At 35.1% G+C, this 19,483-nt stretch overlaps 1 protein-coding gene across 3 annotated transcripts in view; it reads right to left on the reverse strand.

Moving 5' to 3' along the window:
- Positions 1-19,483, reverse strand: part of CSMD3 (CUB and Sushi multiple domains 3) — a 1,171,099-nt gene that overhangs the window by 225,802 nt on the left and 925,814 nt on the right. For all 3 annotated transcript variants that reach the window (XM_063079089.1, XM_063079088.1, XM_063079087.1), the window contains one exon: positions 7,149-7,265. In XM_063079089.1, the coding sequence (XP_062935159.1) occupies positions 7,149-7,265 (117 nt within the window). The remainder of the gene's footprint in view (positions 1-7,148; positions 7,266-19,483) is intronic.

Here is a 19,483-nt window from a genome sequence, read left to right on the forward strand (position 1 = left end):
ATAGAAATTATACCTATATGTTAGAGCCAAACCTATGCTCCCTGGGATATTCCACCTTTCTTGTCCTCAGTCCCTTGCCAGATGCCATAGTTTTGCAGGAGGTCACTCTTCTTCTGGAAAGCTTAGCTACCTGAGGAGCTCCTTGGGATCAACTGGAGGAACAGCAAAAAGAGTTTGTATACTTTAGAGACCATATGGCCAGCATCATCACATGATTGAACTCTCTGGAGAGCTTCTACTTTCACTACCTTAACTAAGACCTCCCTGATAAAGGATTCAAGTGTCATACAACTGGCCAAACTTCGGGCAGTCATCTTTACACTGGATACCCTGGTCAACGTTCAGTTCCCCATCACAATAAAAAGTCTCACCAAGACATCCCTCATCCTCTTTGGAGTTCTAGGTATCTTTGATAGTGACAATGGCACTCATTTCACTTCTCACATTACACAAGGCTGAGATCTTGAGCAAGGCATTGAATGGAATTTCATCTTCCTTACCAATCTGGCTGCAGGCCTCATAAAGTGCCATTGTGGCTTACTTAGACAAGTTCAAATTTCATTAAATGAAACATGGCACATTTCAGTCATCAGTCAAAACCAAGAGTGAGGTGCAATGGAGTCTGAATCTATTTTTGATATTTGACGATAGGCAAGATTTCAGGCCATAACCCTCCCACATCTGAGCAGGCTGATAAGAAAGCTTGGATGTGCCCTCGTTTAGCATTAGTGAGAAGTTTAAGCTGAACAAGTCCTGACTTGCAGGTGTGGACTCTTACCCCAGCGACCACAATAAAATCCCAAAGACCATCTTCGTTGCCTGATCTCTTCAGTTATTTTGAATCTGCTTGGAAGCCTGCCCCAGCAAGTCTCATTATGTGAATAATAAATTCTTCCCAACAAGTCTCATTATGTGAATAATAAATTCTTTCATAACCGCTTAATACATGTCTTAGTCATGTTGTAACAAAATGCCACAAACTAGGTAGCTTATAAACAACAGAAATTTATTTCTAACAGTTCTGGAGGCTGTGAGATCAAAGTGCTGTCAGATTCACTGTCTGGTGAGGCACCATTTCCTGGTTCCTAGAGGGCACCTTCTCTTTGGGTCTTCTCACAGTGGAAGGGTCTGGCTAGCTCTCTGGGGTCTCTATATATAAGGGCACTAATCCCATTCATGAAGGTTTAGCTCTCATCACTTAATCACATCGCAAAGGCTCCGCCTTCTAATACTATTACCTTGGAGATTAGGATTTTAACATGTAAATTTTGTGGACACACAAACATTTGGATCATAGCAGTGCATATGTAGCATCATAAGTTTTGACATCCAACTAAACTGGTTTTGGAGGGGTGGTAGATCTTTTTCTACAGAATGACCAAAGCATGGCTTGAGATTTAATGATATAAATTGTACCCAAAGGATTAAATAATATAAGCATTAATATATATAATAATCATATTTTCCTTTTCTAAAATGATAGGCTTAAAAAATAAGTTTCCTTTTTTTATAGGCTAACAATAACATACTCATTCTTGTTTATTGACATTGAAACAATTATCAACTTGAAAAAAATATAAGAGCTCCCTTTCTATTGTTCCAAATCTAACAAGTAACAATAAATAGTAAATGCAAAGTCTGAATAAGCACACATTTTGTGAACATTATTTGTCATTATTAGATAAATTCAGTATACAGAAAAGAGTAACCATTGATTTTAATGCAATTGTGCTGTTACAAAATGAAGTGTCATACACTTTAAACATAAAATATAGAAAGCCTTTATTGAACTACTTAAGGGTTCATTTATTACTGAAAACTTCACACACACCAATAAAAACAAAATGCCAATAAAATGATTTACTGACCTAACGAGCATATGAAAAGAATCTTAAAATTATTTGTCACTAAAATATGAAGGAAATTAGTGACAATAAATTACTGAATTAGGAATAAAGACAGGTAACCACATCATAAATTATATGTGTTGCTAAATAAAATAGGTTATTTTATAAAGCACAAACCTAAGACCAAAAGGCAAATGGTCAAATATATGTATTTTAAGAGAGAATATATACAGAGCAAAAGAATTACCATTTTTAATGTAAAAAATGAGAGTAGTTAGTTAACCTTACCTATGTGGTTCAGAACTGCATTCACATGTATTAAAAAGTCCAGATGTCCAACAGAAAACATATATGCACATATTTATAGTGTGTGTGCATCTTACTTTCAATTTATTGTTTTTGGTTTTTCTTTCTAAACTCTGAATTGGATACCTAATTTTTCAAATACTACTTTACACAGCTTAACAATTTATGTAGAAATGTGAAAGATGTGATACTGCCAAAACAAATTGCACTTAGCACTCATCATGTAATTACCTAAGTCTATCAGCCAGAAAGGAAATACTAGATTTAATAAACATGATAAGAATTAATAAAATAGTTGTTACCTAATTGTCAGTGTTTTTAATATAATACAATGGTAAAATGGTTTTTGTTTTTTTGTATTTTTGTTTGTTTTTTGGTGTCTGGCTGGTATGGAAATCCAAAACATGGTAAAGTATTAAATTAAGAAAAAAAAACACTGTACTCCTATGCGGTGGGTAATGTCACAGAGAAAGATGTTTCTAGATTGACTTTGCAGATGTAATTAGTTAAGGATCAAGATGAGATTATAATGGATTAGGGTGGGCTCTAAATCCAATTACTGCTGTCTGAACAAGAAGAGGAGAGAACAGAGAGACACAAAGAAACAAAGACAGACACAAAGGGGAAAAGGTTTTGAGAAAATAGAGTCAGAGATTAGAGTGATGCACCTATAAGCCCAAGAACCTAAAGGGTTGCTGGGAGCCATCAGAAACTAAGAAGAGGCAAGAAAAGATGCTTTCCTAGAGCCAGCAAAGGGAGCATGACACTACCAACACCTCGATTTCAGGTTCTAGCTTCCAGAAGTCAGAGAATATATTTCTGTTGCTTTAAGTGACCAAGTTTGTGGTACTTTGGTATGGAAGCCTTTGGACACTAATACATCCTCTTTTACAGATAATTCCTAGAAAGTAAGGAGAAGGTGACTGATGAGAGATGGGGGTGGGAAATGGGAAGGTATGATAATTCTAACTGGCAATATGCCATGTGAAACTAATTTAAGTATTATGCTACCAATTACAAATTGCTTCTTCTGAGTTATAAAGAGGCCCTCCTTATGTTTTTAAAATTCCATCTCCTCCGTTGCCTAAAAGGATTTCAGCAACTCTTTCTTTAGGATCTCTTGTTTCACCAATTGGTCTATCTCAAAACTTTTATTTTGCCCTCTCTAGTGTGTCTTTCTCTTTGGGCCTTAAATTAAATAGTCTAGTATCTTCCATCCCAAGAGAAAACAGACAAAAACAAGCATATCCTTTGACTTATACCCTACCTACTTTGGCTGTCATCCTAACTCTTCTCAGCCAGGACATTTGAAATATAAATCCACAACATATATTCCCCAATTTTACAAATTCCCCACTCCTAGCAATTTGATTTAGGTCCCTATAATATAGGTATAAATATATAATATTTTTTTTTCCCTCTGATAATGTCAATCATTCTCATATCTAAAGCATCCTATATATTCCAAATTTCAAATAAAATCAAATCTGTTTTTTCATGTTTTGGGCACTTAAAAATAATGTGTGAAGACTTAAGCAACCAAACCACAAAGGAAAACAACTAGTGATTAAAAATTGAAAGACGAAAAAAAAAATAAATAATTTTTTATTGATAGATAAAGTAGGGTGTTTTAAATAACCAAACAAAATAGTTTAATAATATAGAAGAAAGGGAGTAAAATATTAACAAATGCTATCCAACTAATTCAGAATTGTTATTTTTCTAAGGACAAAAGCAATTGAAATCCTGTGGGATGAATATTTTCAAACTGACCCTAATAGCGGAAGTTCAAAAGAAATTGAATTGATGGTTCTCTTATCTAGAAAAATTGAAAGATAAGAATTGACTGACAAACAAAATAGTATTCACTTATTCAGTAGAGTCACAATATGTACATATTTGATTAATATGAATTCAATTTTACACCAGCCAGAAACAAATAGGAGTAATTTGCTACCGCATGAACAAAGAAACACAACTAGCTCATTTGGTATTAACTGAAGAAACTGTCATCTGCACTGAGAGTAGAGAAAAAATATCCTATTATACTGATGTAGAGACAGTATGGCATATGCAACACCATGAGGACGATCTGCAATGGGTTATTTAAGGCATTTTCTAGGGTCATGTTGACTATATGTGATTTTCTCCTTACATAACAAATGTAGAACCTTAACCCCTGTGCAAACTTCAATCCCAGTGAATGAACTGAATGTATTTGATGGATATTGTGCTAAATGATTTAAAAGTCAAGTTTCAAGAGTGTCTGCATACAAAAAATGTAGGAAAAGGAATGATTAAAATTTGGAATAAATGACAGGAAAAAAGAAAATGTGAGAAATGATATGTGATGAAGTGCCACCGAAAAGTAATAAAAATTATCCCAATGTGGCAACAGAAGGAAATTATGGCAAAGTGAGAATTAAAGGAAGCAGAAGCAAAATAGGGATTTGATTTGTAGAGATCCAGTGACTATTGTTTGATCATCTTATATCAAAGAGGTAAACGTAGGGATAGGAAGAAGTCAATGATGAGTATTTATTTAATAACATTACTCCAAGAAAATTGTATGTGATGATTAGATGATTGAATATCCACTAGAGATGTAGAACACAAAATATTTGTATTCATGATTTAAAAAAATAATACAAATAATTGTTTTATTTTTAGCTGTGCAACTTTTAAGACACTAGTCCAATCCAATCATCTGGGTCATTTTATTTCATCTTTTTGGGGGGCTGGAGTTGGGATTGGGGGATGTTTTAAATGAATGTGAACATAAAGAAAAGTCTGTACATATGCTCCTGTGTTACTTACATGTGTTAGTATGCCAATTGCTTACATAAGTATTATTTAATTATAAAATAATCCTATGAGGTAGGCATTTATCATCACTAATTTAGAGACAAGAAAAGACTTGGACTGATTATATGACTTATCCAACAAAAAAGAGCAAGTAAGTTGTTGAGTTGGGTCCGAACTCAAAATATGACTCCGAAGCTGGCATTCTTAAGCCCAATTATATTGAGCATAAACTATGTGAGACCTATTCTCTCATAATGATACAATATCATTAACTCCTCACAAGGACTCTGCTCTGTGGAAATAATGGCTCCCATTTTACAAAGAGACTGAGTTCAAAGAGATTATGTAACGTGTCCACAGACAGATAGCTAACATGCTACTGAAATTAGAAATCAAGTTTTTAAATTTATATGCAGTTTGAAATAAATGATACAACATTTATAAAGTGAAATCAGTTTCCTTACTTATAAATAAATGTACACTTTATCGCAAATAACCCAAAGAGACTTGTTTAAAAAAAAAATTAGTTGTAAAAACCACCCAGTATTGGCTCAATACAGCATTACTTTTTACATTAAGAGGATTAAATTCAACTTACATTAACATTGCCAAAATAAAGATTTCATTTTTTAGGAACTTGAAAATTTACTTTTCACGCTCTTTTTGAGAATATATTGACTACTGTAAAATATCTCCAGGGTGACCAGCATGTCTAAGTGTCAGGAAATAAAACGGCTAATTTTCCTCTGTCTCATTCTTTTGGCCACATGGCGTCCCAGGAACAGAGTATAATAGAACAAATTAAGGCTTCCAGAGAATACTCAGCGAGCCATGCAGTTTTCTGGACAATCATTGCTAGGATGCTGTCAGCATCCATGTAACATTTTTGGCATCTGGAGACCATAAACCTCTCTAGGAAAGGAAGAAATCTCTTGGGCACAAAAGGCAAAAAATAACCACAGTTAAGTGAATGACATGACTGATATTTTTCTTTCTCACCTGTTACTCTCTTTACTATCAAAGAGCTCAACTCTGATTCAACTGATCAATAGTCTAGGGGAAAGAAATACTTTGTATTGTACAGAAACAGACACCTTGCTAATACTGGCATTATCTCTCTATTTCAATGTTATAATAAAAGGTTTAGTGCTTTACTTCTGATGACAATGCTTTCAAGTAAGTTGAGAATCTTGGACTTATTTCAGAGGGGAGGAATGGAGGATACAGAGGTAGTATCTGGTTATAAGAAATTGGACTGGAAGCATCAGCTTATTTTACATATCAGCAGCAGAAATGTTAAGTCAAGATGTTATCCAACTATCTTTAATGATAAAATCCATGTCCTTCTGCTAAAATACTGAGTCATTCAGACCCAGACATTCATTACAGCTATAACACATCCTTTACCATATAACACAATCCTATAAATCTAAATTCTTGAGGTCTATGAACTTTCAGCCTTTCTATCACATTTTACTGCTCACTAAATTTCCCTTGCCTGTCCATCTATGAACTGAGTTTAACCTGAGTTAGATCCAGATGGATCTCAGATCCAAAACTTTTTAAAGCCAGATGAGTGACTTCTAAGACTTATGATCAGGGAGATGTGAAGGCAGCAAAGGACACATTGTCTTCTTAGTGCCAATGCAGAACGGATTTTCATGTTGACAAGATGAGCTGAAATGTCCTTTGCTGTCTTTTTATATTCATTGCTGTCCCAGAAACTAGATGCTTAAAACCAAAATCTTTTCTTCCTGGAAATGTGTTAATACACTATAAAACTGATGCTATTGTTTTATAAATACATTTTTTAAAATTTTTGTAATAGATCTACATTTGACTTTATGCATATCTTTCAGAGCAGTCTTTGCTTTATGCTCTGATAATTTCCCATGTGATATAATTCCAGTATAAAGGCACTTGCAAGGTTACTAAATATACTTATTTTTAAAAATTAAAAACAATCCTGTTTTCATTTTTATATTGTTGTTCACCTGTGTACTTGACTGTAAATTCAGATTGAGTAAAATTACCTCAAAATTTTATTATTATAAAGCTATCATATAAAAATTATTGCAGAGTGAAGTACTTTATGAATAGTAGATGTTTTCATAAAAATCTTTTGAATAGCGTGTAGTGAAAAATAAAGAAAGTCTGAATGAAATACTATGTGAGATGAAACTTACTTACCAAACTCCTTGGGAACTGTTATAGAATACACACAATTGTGTCCCACACTGTAATTTTTTGGATAGTTTGGTGATAGAACAGTGCCTTCAGAACCAGTTGATCGACTTCCACAGGGTGCTAAGAAATAAAAATAAAAACATTATTTTTAGGAAAAAAATTAAAAATCTGCACTATGAATTTCTTCTTCATAAAAAAAATATATAGGTATTGGATTTTAAGGTGTATATTTTATTTTCAACTTTTAACAAGATCCTCCAGTGTTGACTATTTTAAAAATATGAAATTATACACATAGAAAATTCAATAAGTATTCAATTTACACTTCTCAGGTGCTAATATAATAATGTTTTAATGGTGTTATCTCTAAAGGTAATAATGGTGGCCTTGCTTTCATTTATGATGAGTGTGAAATTAATCATGTCTTTTATAAGGATGAGAAATTACATATGCAAGTGGGAAATTATTTGAATTGCTTTTAGGCCTTGAAACTATATTCAAATTTAACCCTGATTATGCTGCCATCAAATTAAGCATTTCTATACATGCAACATGAGTTGCTGTACAAACACATTCACTCACTCATTTAAGTATTCTATTGTCTCACCAACCATTATCTGCTTATGTAATGTACCTTGAAATCAGAGAAGTTGCTGGTGGTGCATTGAGGCAGATATATGATATGTTCATTACAAAGATAATAGTGAAACCAATGTGTGGAATATACTAAAAAGCATATGTACTTCATAGGGCCTGGTTTTCCAAAGCCTTGCAGTTTCAAATATTGACCTTGCAAGGACAGGAAATTTCCCTCAGGCTGTAAGTCTCTATTGCAAGATAAGGATCGTGGCACAGCAGGTTGCTGGCTCAAAGACAGACTAGTTACTGATTGTTATGTAAAGATACTGAGAAATTGCTATATGAAGGAATGTTTGCTAAGATCAAACTGTTGTTGATAGGACCACTTAATTGCCTTACTGGAAGTTTACCAGCCTATATTGTTTCACTGAAAGTTACCAGCCTATATTGTTTAACTATAACCCCACCTTTGTTCTCTTCCTGTAACTTCCTGGTCTGGAAAATAAATGCAGGAAGAGAACCTAATTTGGCATTAATTTCCCAAGGAAGGAATGGCTCTAGCTTGAGTGTCCCAAAGGGAGATTAACTACTTCAGGGCCTCTCACTGCTCAGTAGAGATGGGCTTTGAGTAATCCTTTGTGTCTCCGTCACCCACGGGAAGTGGGGTGACAAATCCATGGGGGGCGAAGCAACGCAAAGCAACAAAATGGTGCCCCGTGTGAGGACGTTCTCCACAGATCGGAGACAGACCTGCCAAGAATTAGAGAGGAATAGAACATCCGACGATTCATCCCAGCAAAGGGAGTCCCTAATAAGGGAGACGAAATGCACCCCAGTAAGGGAATCACAGGTGGCTTTTGATTAGTGACTGCACGCCTGCAGCAGGTCAAAGTTAGGCTTTTTCAACCTCAGAGATATTTTTTCGTTTTCTTTACTTTTAAAATATGGATAATTTGTTAACAAAAGGGGAAACTGAACATTCATTACAACTCCAATGTCTCCTTAAAGCAGCAGGCTGTAAGTAACTGAATGGGAGCTTGTAAAACTGTTAGTGGATATTAAACAACCATGTCCTTGATACCTCAAGGAAGGGAGCCTTAACATAAAAATTTGGGAACAAACTGGTCACTGGTTAATTATGCAATGGGTCTCGTTAAGGCTTCCCACCTAACCACTAGGAGTCTATGTCAAGTTGCTCTGAGATCTATCTTAACAAAGATCTAGTTCTTAACAAAGAACTAAGACATGTTTATGTCACCAAAAAAGGATAAAACTTAATCTTTGCCAGTGACTAAGAAAACTTTAAATTGGACAATCTAAAGTAAAGGAAGTTAATATTTCTTTACAGTTTTGGTATTGTTAGAGCATGTTTTTCTTTCTTATCAGCACAATGCTTCTCTCCTCTCTTAAAAGCAGTGGTTCTTTTCTTAACTGCATGTGCTACTCTTTTTCTCTAAAGACTCTGGAGTTTTATGAGGAAAAGCAGCCATGGTGCCAACCAGACCTCTTTTGGGTCTACTGCTCTTCTCCTAAAAACCTCAAGAATCAAATGGTTTCATCTCTGATTGGTGGCTCAGCTCTTGAGCTCAGTAAGCTGTTTGAGAAACAATAATTAGACTAAAATCTACCCATTTAACTAGGTGGTCTTAAATTTTCTGGCATCCACTTGGTTATCTTAAACAGACTTCTAAATTCTCTTCTAGTCTCATCTATGTATTTCTTCACAAAATCCTGTGATAGAATTCTATGCTATCTTCTTAAAGGAAGAAAATCTCTGCATCTTCTTGAAAAGGTTTGCATACTTTGTTTTACAATGTAAACTGGTTATCTTGCTTTCTTTGAGGCAAGGTGAAGCCTCACCAATAAGTCTTTTGGAAAAAAACACAATCTAAACCTGACTGTCCTTTTTACTAGTGAACATTTTTTTACATCTTAATCAAAACCTATAAAATATTTGTTCTTGTTGTTTATGTCTGCATATATGCATATGTAAGCTGTATGTTATGTCGATATGTTCATGTCTGTATGTGTAATTGTTTTATGTGCAAGGTACCAATTTGGCTTATAATTAATGTGTGCTCATTAAATGAATAAGTATACTTTTCAAGTTCACGTGACTTAAATCTTCTAAAGTTTTGATAGATATATTTTCAAGATTTGATTCAAACCTTTTACCTAAATTTGTCTCTAGGTCAATATGTCTCCTCGTTATCTCAGCTCTGCCTCCTGGCCATGCTGGGAGAAACAATATCTTTTAGACATAGACGGTGAATACTGCCCTCTGCCTCTCTGGATTCCACATGGCTCCAAATGACACGTGGAAACCTGGGACCTGAAATGGCTGATGAAAAGAAACTTATGCCAAATATCACATAGGCCCTAGTTAGCATTAAGTGATAAGGATATAAATCTAATACACCAAGTTTTTGGCTGGGAAACCATAAATATGTATTTGGTAAATATAGCTAAAACTCAAACTGGGCTTTGTATAATTTGCTCTGATAAATGGACGCCTATTTACTAACCTGAATGTATAAAAATGCTCTTATCAGCACACATCGCTGACTGGGTTTACTAGTCAAACAAATTACTAAAGATCTTTTCACTTAACTGCTCTTGATGCAAAATTGTAAAAGATTTTCTTGGTCCCTTAGATAACTGGTTTAAGAAACTTATTTCATGATAAGTTCTTGTGCTCTCTGCCTTTGAAACCTTTTGTCACTTTGGTTTTATTTTTTGTAGTAATTTGTGATCATATTCAACTAAATGTTTTAAGCCTTTTTGTTATTTAACAAAGCTTTCCAACACGAAATTCTGAAAGTTTAAAATAACTTTGAGGAATTCCAAGGGCCCTGGAGTTTCTCAAAGGATATATAAAAAATGTATCAGAACTAATTGGCTTATTTAATAAATTAAACTAATATGGGAAAGCATTGTCAGTTCTGAAGGTATTATGGATATGTGTTCCAAAATCTTGTAAGGTTCTTAAATATCTGTGTCTTGATAGAAGTGCTACCGGTCATAGCCTTGGTTTAATTATAATTTTAAAATGTTATGTCTTCAAATATTTTATGAAAAAATTCTGATAGGTATGGTTTCCAACAAACTTTGAGTTCATAGCTTTAAACTAAAGTTCCGAAATTCTAATGAAAAAACTGATGGGTTTGTGAAATTGTTCAAAAGGTCAAAACAACAAAAGTTAATTGGTAAATTAATTAAAAAGTATCATGGGTTTTTACAATTTCCTCATTTTAAAACACTGCTGGTTCTCCTAATGTTTCCCAAATATAAGAGAACTCTCCCTCTCTCTTCAGCTATCTATAACTAACAACAGTTTGGTAAAATGTCATTTCAAACAGAGATAAAAGCGTTTGTTTTTTCCTTATTTTATCCCCACCCCCCAAAATTCAGTAACTTTAAGTATTCTTATGATCATCATGGCAATGTGGCTATTTTTTATAAGTTCAATGAAAATTAACTCTCTCTCTCTCTCTTTATAACAGGATAGAATTTAGAACTTTGGATATAAGATAGCATGTCTCATTTCCAAGCTCTGACCTCTCTTTATGTTTGCTATAAGTTTGGCCTAAACTGCTGCTTCATCCTGCTGTTCACCTCTCCCCCCCACGTGGGACAAAACACAACCTGGGGAACAGCCTTCTCAGCAATGTGGGACAGATCACTGAAATAACTGTGAGCCAAGATGCTTCTTTCAATCACCACCTGGGAAAGTGCCTTCTCAACACTGAGAAATTTATGTAAAGAAAAGTAAGACCTTTTCAATCTAGATATTGATCATCAATGCTTTTATGAGGAATGCCTTGATCATAAAGGGGGAAATAACGTCTTCTCTACAAAAGCAGTTCTCTAAATTTTCCTGGCCTTAAAGAGGGTGTTTGCAACTTGGATGAGATATCCTGTTCTCAAACAAAAGACTTGTAATTGATCAAAAATTTTACAAAAGACTAGATGCTTTAGAAACAGTTATATAATGGACACTTTTAACATTAACCAACTCCTTGAACTCAGAATTAACTATTACATGGAGCAGAATCCCTTTCCCCAAGTTTCTACAATTGCTAATTACACCCAATTCACAGCACCTGGAGTGATGCCACTGCAGGTGCCTTGAGAGATGATGATATCACCAGTCCTCACCTGAAGTAAGTTAAAATGACTTGCTATGCTAAATGATAGTAACTTTGTTTTTTTTTTTCTTTTTTGACGCGTAAGGGGATTGCAACCCTCAGCCAGGTGTGGTCCGCACCACGCTCAGCCAGTGAGTGCACCGGCCATCGTATACAGGATCCAAACCCACAGCCTCGGTGCTACCAGCATCACACTCTCCCAAGTGAGCCCTGGGACCGGCCCTAAATGATACTAACTTTGCTTTAACAAAATGCTTTTTGTCTTAACTATGCCAACCTGATCTATAGCTTTTGCTTTTGCTTTTAAATAAACAAAACGGGGGAGATGTGGAATATTCTAAAAAGCATATGTACTTCATAGGGCCTGGTTTTCCAAAGCCTTGCAGTTTCCGATATTGACCTTGCAAGGAAAGGAAATTTCCCTCAGGCTGTAAGTCTCTGTTGCAAGATAAGGATTGTGGCCCAGCAAGTTGCTGGCTCAAAGACAGACTAGTTACTGCTTGTTATGTAAAGATACTGAGAAATTGCTATGTGAAGGAATGTTTGCTAAGATCAAACTGTTGTTGATAGAACCACTTAATTGCCTTACTGGAATGTCATCTGGCTTGTTTCACTGAAAGTTACCAGCTGTTATACTGTTAAACTATAACCCCACCTTTGTTCTCTTTCTGTAACTTCCTGGTCTGGAAAATAAATGCAGGAAGAGAACCCCAATTCAGTGTTAATTTCGCAAGGAAGGAATGGCTCTAGCTTGAGTGTCCCAAAGGGAGATTAACTACTTCAGGGCCTCTCACTGCTCAGTAGAGATGGGCTTTGAGTAATCCTTTGTGTCTCCGTCACCCAGTGGATGTGGGGTGACAAATCTGTGGGGGGCAAAGCAACACAAAGCAACACCAATGTTTCTGGTAAATTTATAGATGGTGGTCCTATTATTCACAAGACAGGGAATGCAGTAGGATTCACATTCTGGAATTCAGAAAGACCCTGAGCTACTAATGAAAACTTAGGTATCGAAAGCATGTGGATGATAGTTGATATTCTTTAAGTGAATTAGACCACTCAAAAAAGTAAGTAGAATGAGAAAAGATGGCCAAAGAGGAGGGTCTAGGGAGCACCAAAGGATTAGATAAAGAGAGAGTGGATATAGAGAAGTTAGTCTCCTGGGAGTCAGGGGAAAATACAGTTTCAATGAAATGAAGGTGTTCAAAGATTTAAATGTTGCAAATTAATAAATGAAAAAGGAATTTGGGTTGACTGGGCAATCTGGAGTGTAAGAGAGTAGGTTGCTTCTTCCCCAAGACTATGGTTTCCATGAGGAGGGATTTTCCTAAACTCACCTGCCCTGGCCCCACCCTTTACCCCTGGGAGGCAGAATGAGTTTCCTGATTGGTAAACCCTGGACCAGAACTTCTATTCTTCCTTCAGGTGGAAGCCATCCTGTCAGCAGAGCACACTTACTGGTCTGCTCATTTGCAATGTGAGTTTTTCAGGGTGAGTCTTCTGAGGGCAGGGCTGTGGTTGTTATATCAGCTAGGAGGAAATCCATTGTTACTATTCCTCATCTTTTATCAATATTAAAGCTGATGATTTGATTTCCTTCAGCTTGTTTCTTAATTGGCTTTGAACTTGCGCAGGAAGGACAGAGTCTAATTTATTCCCCTCGAACATGAAAAAGGAGGTTTTTGTTAATAACAGTGGTTTCAACTAGAGCAGCTTTCCTCAAATTACAGCCAGCAGATCAAATCTAGTCCATGAACCAAGAAAGTTTCTTACGTTTTTAAAGAGTTACAAACCAAACAAAAACTACCGAAGAATATACAACAGAGGCAGATGTGACCAGCAAAGTCCAAATACTATCTGACCCTTTATAGGAAAAGTTTGCTGACCCTTGAGCTATATACACCATCCAACTACCTGTATAAATTGGAGAGGAATGTAGGGAGTAGTTGGGGGGGAGAGGCAAAGCTGAATGAATGTTTGTTTCTGTCATTTTATTTAACAGGGAGAAAGGAGTCATTATAAAGGGAAAATCAAGAGCAGTGACCTAAAGATAAAATCAAGAACAAAAGTGGAACTTCAGACATCACTAGTAACACTCCTCTGTGAGTTGAGAAAAGGGCTGGAGACTAGAAATACATAAGTGTAGGTTTTACAAATGCCTGATTTTCCTTTTAAAGAACACTGGATGAAGTGGTGATTAGGTGTCTCCAGAAGAGATGTGACAGTTTGACAAAATCAAAACTTTTTCTGGATTCCTGGCCAAAGTTTAAAAATATAGCAATATATTTAAAACACACGCACACGTGCGTGCACGCACACACACACACACGCACACGCACACACACACACACCACAAAGTGTATGTTGTATTGAGTAAGGTGGCTAATGAATGTTCTGTTTTTTTTTTTTTCTTTAATGTTGTGTAAAAGGGTAACAGTTAGAATTAAACATACTAAGATTAGCACTTTCCAAAAACAAAAATAAATTGACAGTGATGATAATAACCAAAGATGTATCACTCTCATCAGTTGTTATTGTTTGAAATTAGAGTAGTCAGGTGTATTCTTATTTCAGCACTGATAACTTTATTGAACTGATAATGCTACTAATGAGAGACTCATTCAGGAACGAGCAGTGTGTTTTATGTTAACTTTCTTTCTGATTTTTAGGTGCTCCAAATTTAAAATTGCAATATTTTCTATGTGACAAAAACTCTTATATTTATATTTGTCAAGTAGGAGGTATAAGAGCATCTAACTCAAGTTCAGCTCTATAACTTAGTCATGAAAATTCTGCCATCCCACATTAATATGTGTCTGACAGCCTCAGTTTGTTTTATATATTTTATTCTGCATATTGGACATTTATGATAACTTTTATTGAAAATATTTATAAATATGAAGCGGTTTTTTGGTTTTTTTTGTTTGTTTGATTTTATCTTTTAACCAAGAATGTATGCAAGGTCACAGTTTAGTACATATTCTTAACTAATACTATGGTACAGTCTGTTATTTGTACTGGAATCCATAATTTTATGTTTCTTCTGGTTAGTGCCTACACCATGCCTTACTTTATAGTCAGTATTATAGTGACTGACAATAATTATGTAGTAAGTTATTAATATAAATAAAGAAAAATTAACTATGCTCAGAGATACAGATCTGTTGTGCTTTTTTATGTTTATAAATTATAAATGATATAATGACTAATATTGATTCTCCTAATATTGGCCTCTAGAAGCTTTTCATAGTCTCACATCCTGTTTTAATTTCCTTTTATTGGCTAGCAGAAAAAAGGGAAACTTTTTTTTTTTTTTTTTTTTTTTTTTTTTTTTGCTTTTTAACAATCAGTAGAAGATAAACGCAAGCCAGGACTTTGAATACTATGCTTATTTTTGCCATTCAGCATATACCACATGTACCCAAGGGCCTTTTGTCAAACCGGCTCTTGTTTCTCTAAATATTCTATATCCATTATAATGCATTAAATATAAGAAATCATCTGTTTCTGATTGTAACTTATGTGGTACCATAAATTTATACAGTTAATTATCATGTTTGTGGAACATATGAGTTATGAGAAGACATGGTTCTATGATTAAGTAAGTGTGGGAAATGCATGATAAAAGATATAGTGAGCTCCATTAAGAGAACAGTAAACTCATGTCTACCAGTTCACAGGAGCAGATCCATGATGGCATTTCATCAATCTGGGGCATATCCTCATTGAGTGAACTCATCCATATAGTTTAATTTATTACTTTTCTTGTTTTCTCTTTTTTCTGTTTGTTTATTTCTTAAAAATCTTTCTCTTTTTTTCTTTTTTTGGCTCAATTTGTGTGGTATGTTTTGTATAAATAAAATATGGGCATTATCCAACTATACTGTATATATTCTTGTTTTACCCCTGAATTATGTATGCAGTGATTCATAGACAAAAGTGGTATTTCCAGAGAAATAAAGGCAAGAGACTGAAACCAGCCTTTAAGGTTTCTAGCCATCCAAATGAAATGGACTTTATCCCTGTTGTTTGTGCAGGGGTACGTGTGTGAGATGTAAGACAACTGAAGAAGAAGTAGGAGAAGAAGAGGAATCTTATTAGTGAAACAGAAGAACCTCAAGTCATTTGTATGGAGGAGGTACTTCTTGAATGTTCAGGTATCTCAGAAACTTTATAATGCATACAACATAGCCTTAAGCTACTTGCAATTTTACATCTGTCTCCTCACTTGTGCAATGTATAATTTATGAGTAAATATACTCTATAATGAAAATTATTATATAATGTAGAAATTATTCTCAGAAAGCAAGTTAGGTACTTTTAAAAGTGATGACTTCTTGCAGGTCACAAAAGAGCAATGTGGTATATTAAATCAATAACTGACTAGATGTGGCCTGTGACTTCTTCAGTTTGAAAGAACTGCTGTGCCTCACAAAACTGCTGGTACACTTCTAGTAAATTACTTATTTCCTAATATAGCCTGATTGAATGTCACAAATCATAAATCTTCCTATAGAATGTGCTTGGAAGTTATATGTCCCATGGAGCATTTTTTTTTAAGAGAAGGTCTTTTCGAGTCTTTAAACTCTGATATGAATTTGAATGCCAACAGTTACTATTGCCAGTTTTGATTTAAAGATTAAAAGTACTATTGTTTTTTCTCTCTTTTGTTCAAAATCTTGATCTTAGTGAAAACATCTAACTATCCTGCCATTCCTTCCATGCTCCTGTTCTTGTCTCCTATATGAGCATAGGAAGGTAAGTATTTCCTCTTGTTTATCTGCCTCAAATGACAAGCCTCCAATAATGCTATTTTATCATAATGGTGACACATACTACTGTAAATTATAAACTATTGGACTAAGCATTTTATTTATTTTTATCTTCATTTTCCTCCATATTACTTCTGATCCATTCATATCTATTTGTCTGGAAAACTGTAAGTATAATATTGCTATGAGTTTTCTATTGCTTCATCTGTTCACCAAAAAAAAAAAGTGAAAAACTGTCTTGATTATTCATGAATTAATTTTGTGTTATAATTTCACACTCCTTTTTAATATAAAAAAATTATCAGTGGCTTGTAAACCATTTTAATAGCACAAAACATAGTAGGATATGAGCTTCTACATCTGTCACCCCACTGATTGCCTGGACTCATTCATTTGATTTTGCTTGCTAGGAAGGCACCAATAAAATCAGCCTTCATCCCTCAGTGCTCCGTTAGCTGTGTTCTCCACCAAAGAGTGTGATGTTAGGGAAAAAGAGTCATTCTACAGCAAAAATCTATGAAGAGCTATAGTCCTTGGCTAGATCTTCCAGGTTACCATACACAAATTCTACTACTAATAATAGTCTTAGGGGTGTGGACAGTAAATCTATGATACCTATGTCACTTATCTATTACCCCCATTTTAAAAATTGAGATTTAGATGATAAGCCTCCAATAATGTTATTTTACTATAATTTTATCACAATAATTTACATACCATAAAATTCACCCTCTTAAAGTACACAATTGGGTGGTTTTTAGCATATTCACAAATTGTGTAACCAACACCACTATCTAATTTCAGAACTTTTTATCACCTCCAGAAGAATTCCAGTGCCCACTGGCAGTCACTCCCTATTTCCCCCTCTCCTGCTGCAGTCCCTGCCAATCACTAATCTATAATTTTGTAGGAAACTGTATAGGACGACAATTTCTTTAAGTGATTTGAATTGAGTTATTGGAGGTTTTTGAAACTAAAATCCCTTTTATCACTTTGTTGATCTATTTCTCTCTGAGTCATTGCTTTTTAGAGATGACAGTGTTTCATAATGTAAAAAGCTACTTAAAGCAACTACCATGTTAGTATAAAAATTACTTGAGAGGGAAAAAAAAACCATTCTGTAGTAATTTATTAACTCCTACCATATCTCACAAATGTTGCTTTCTTATGTAAGTCTTTTCTCACTTCTAAACTTGTTCAGAAGCCCCCATTATACAGCTCTCCATCAATTAATTTCAAGACATTGATTACAGTTTGTAGTTATATACTTATTTGTGGGGTTCTCTGATTGATGTCTATATCTATCTCTAGACTACAAGATCTACTAAATGAAATTGTCCATGCCCTTGTGGCACACCATTTATATCTCTGCAGCCTAGCATAGAGTCTGTTTATGTAAAAGGCTTCCAATATTAGGAAAAATAATAAAATACAAATTATTAACATCTTGCTATTGCCTAAATACATGGAATGCAAAATTCATAGATATTTAAAACCCTTTGTTTGGGGTAGCATAGCAGGATACGATATAAAACCCAACACTTTGGAATCAGAAAGGTTTAGGTTTAAATTCCAGCTTCACTATTTACTGACCAAGTTAGACTTGGAAGAGAAGGTAATATGACTGGAAATGGAATAGAAGTGTTTGTTTGATCTGGTATTGTATGCTAGGTAAGACGAATTAAGGCACTGTCCTGATCTACTCCAGAATCTTCTGGAGGTGATATAATGATGTTTTAATAAAGCCTTAGAAAGATGAACTAACCTCATTAATCCCAGGTAGGTACAAAAGTTAAAAGAAATGGAAGAACTTCCTTAGTAGTCTGCCAAACTTCATCCATGACAGAGATGGGAATGCCTGTCACTAACCCTACAGTGAGCATTACTGTCGTCCAGGAGGAGCTCATGGCTTTTATTTTCCTCTCCTCTTAATTTTCCCTAGCGCTATGGTTTAAGTGTTTGTCCCCTCCAAAACTCATGTTGCAGCTTAATCCCCGATCTGGTATTTGAAAGTGGGGCCTTTAATAGGTCATTGGATCACAAGAGCTCTGCTCCCCTGAATGGTTTAATGTGTCAATAATTTAATGGGTTATCAGAGAGTAGTGGCTCTATAAGGAGAGGAAGAAAGCATGTGGGTGTGCTGTTGCTCAGCCCTCTTGCCACGTGATTCCCTGTGTCCCCACAGGACTCTGTAGAGAGTCCTCACCAAGAAGAAGGCTCACACTAGATGTGTCCCCTGGATCCAGGACTTCCCAGCCTCCAAAACTGTAAGCAATAAATTTATAATTTCTTTATAAATTGTCCCATTTCAGGTGTTCTGTTATAAGCAACAGAAAACTGACCATGAGTCCACCTAAGGATCAAGAGTAGCGTACTCCATCCCAAAGGCAGAAAAGCTACCACTTCAATTCAGATATTTTCCAAGGGGTAGGGTCACTGGCTGGCTACCGAAGGTCGATGTGTATGTGGGCCTCTGCTTCTTTGTATTCTTCATCCTTCAGAAGTCCAGGGGGAAAACAAGAGCCAATACTACTAGATAAAGGGAGGAGAATCGGGACCATCTTCTCCTTTTTCTTATAATTCAGGGGCTCTTTTCCTTGTTCCATGAACTTGGATGAGGAAAAAAAATCTTTATTTTCTCTAGATCCCAACTGAATTTTTTTTCCTAACTGAATTTTAACATTTTCTTTAGTCATGAACATAGGCAACAAAGCGCAGTAGTATGAAAAGTAACTGGGACTTTGTCACTAGTAGAAATCACAGATAATTTGTTACATTATAATCGTTACAGAAACCTCAAAATATTGCTTATGCTCATTACTACTGAAAATTACAGTAG

The sequence above is a fragment of the Cynocephalus volans genome, chromosome 15 (assembly GCF_027409185.1).
Source record: "Cynocephalus volans isolate mCynVol1 chromosome 15, mCynVol1.pri, whole genome shotgun sequence".
NCBI classification, from domain to species: Eukaryota; Metazoa; Chordata; class Mammalia; order Dermoptera; family Cynocephalidae; genus Cynocephalus; species Cynocephalus volans.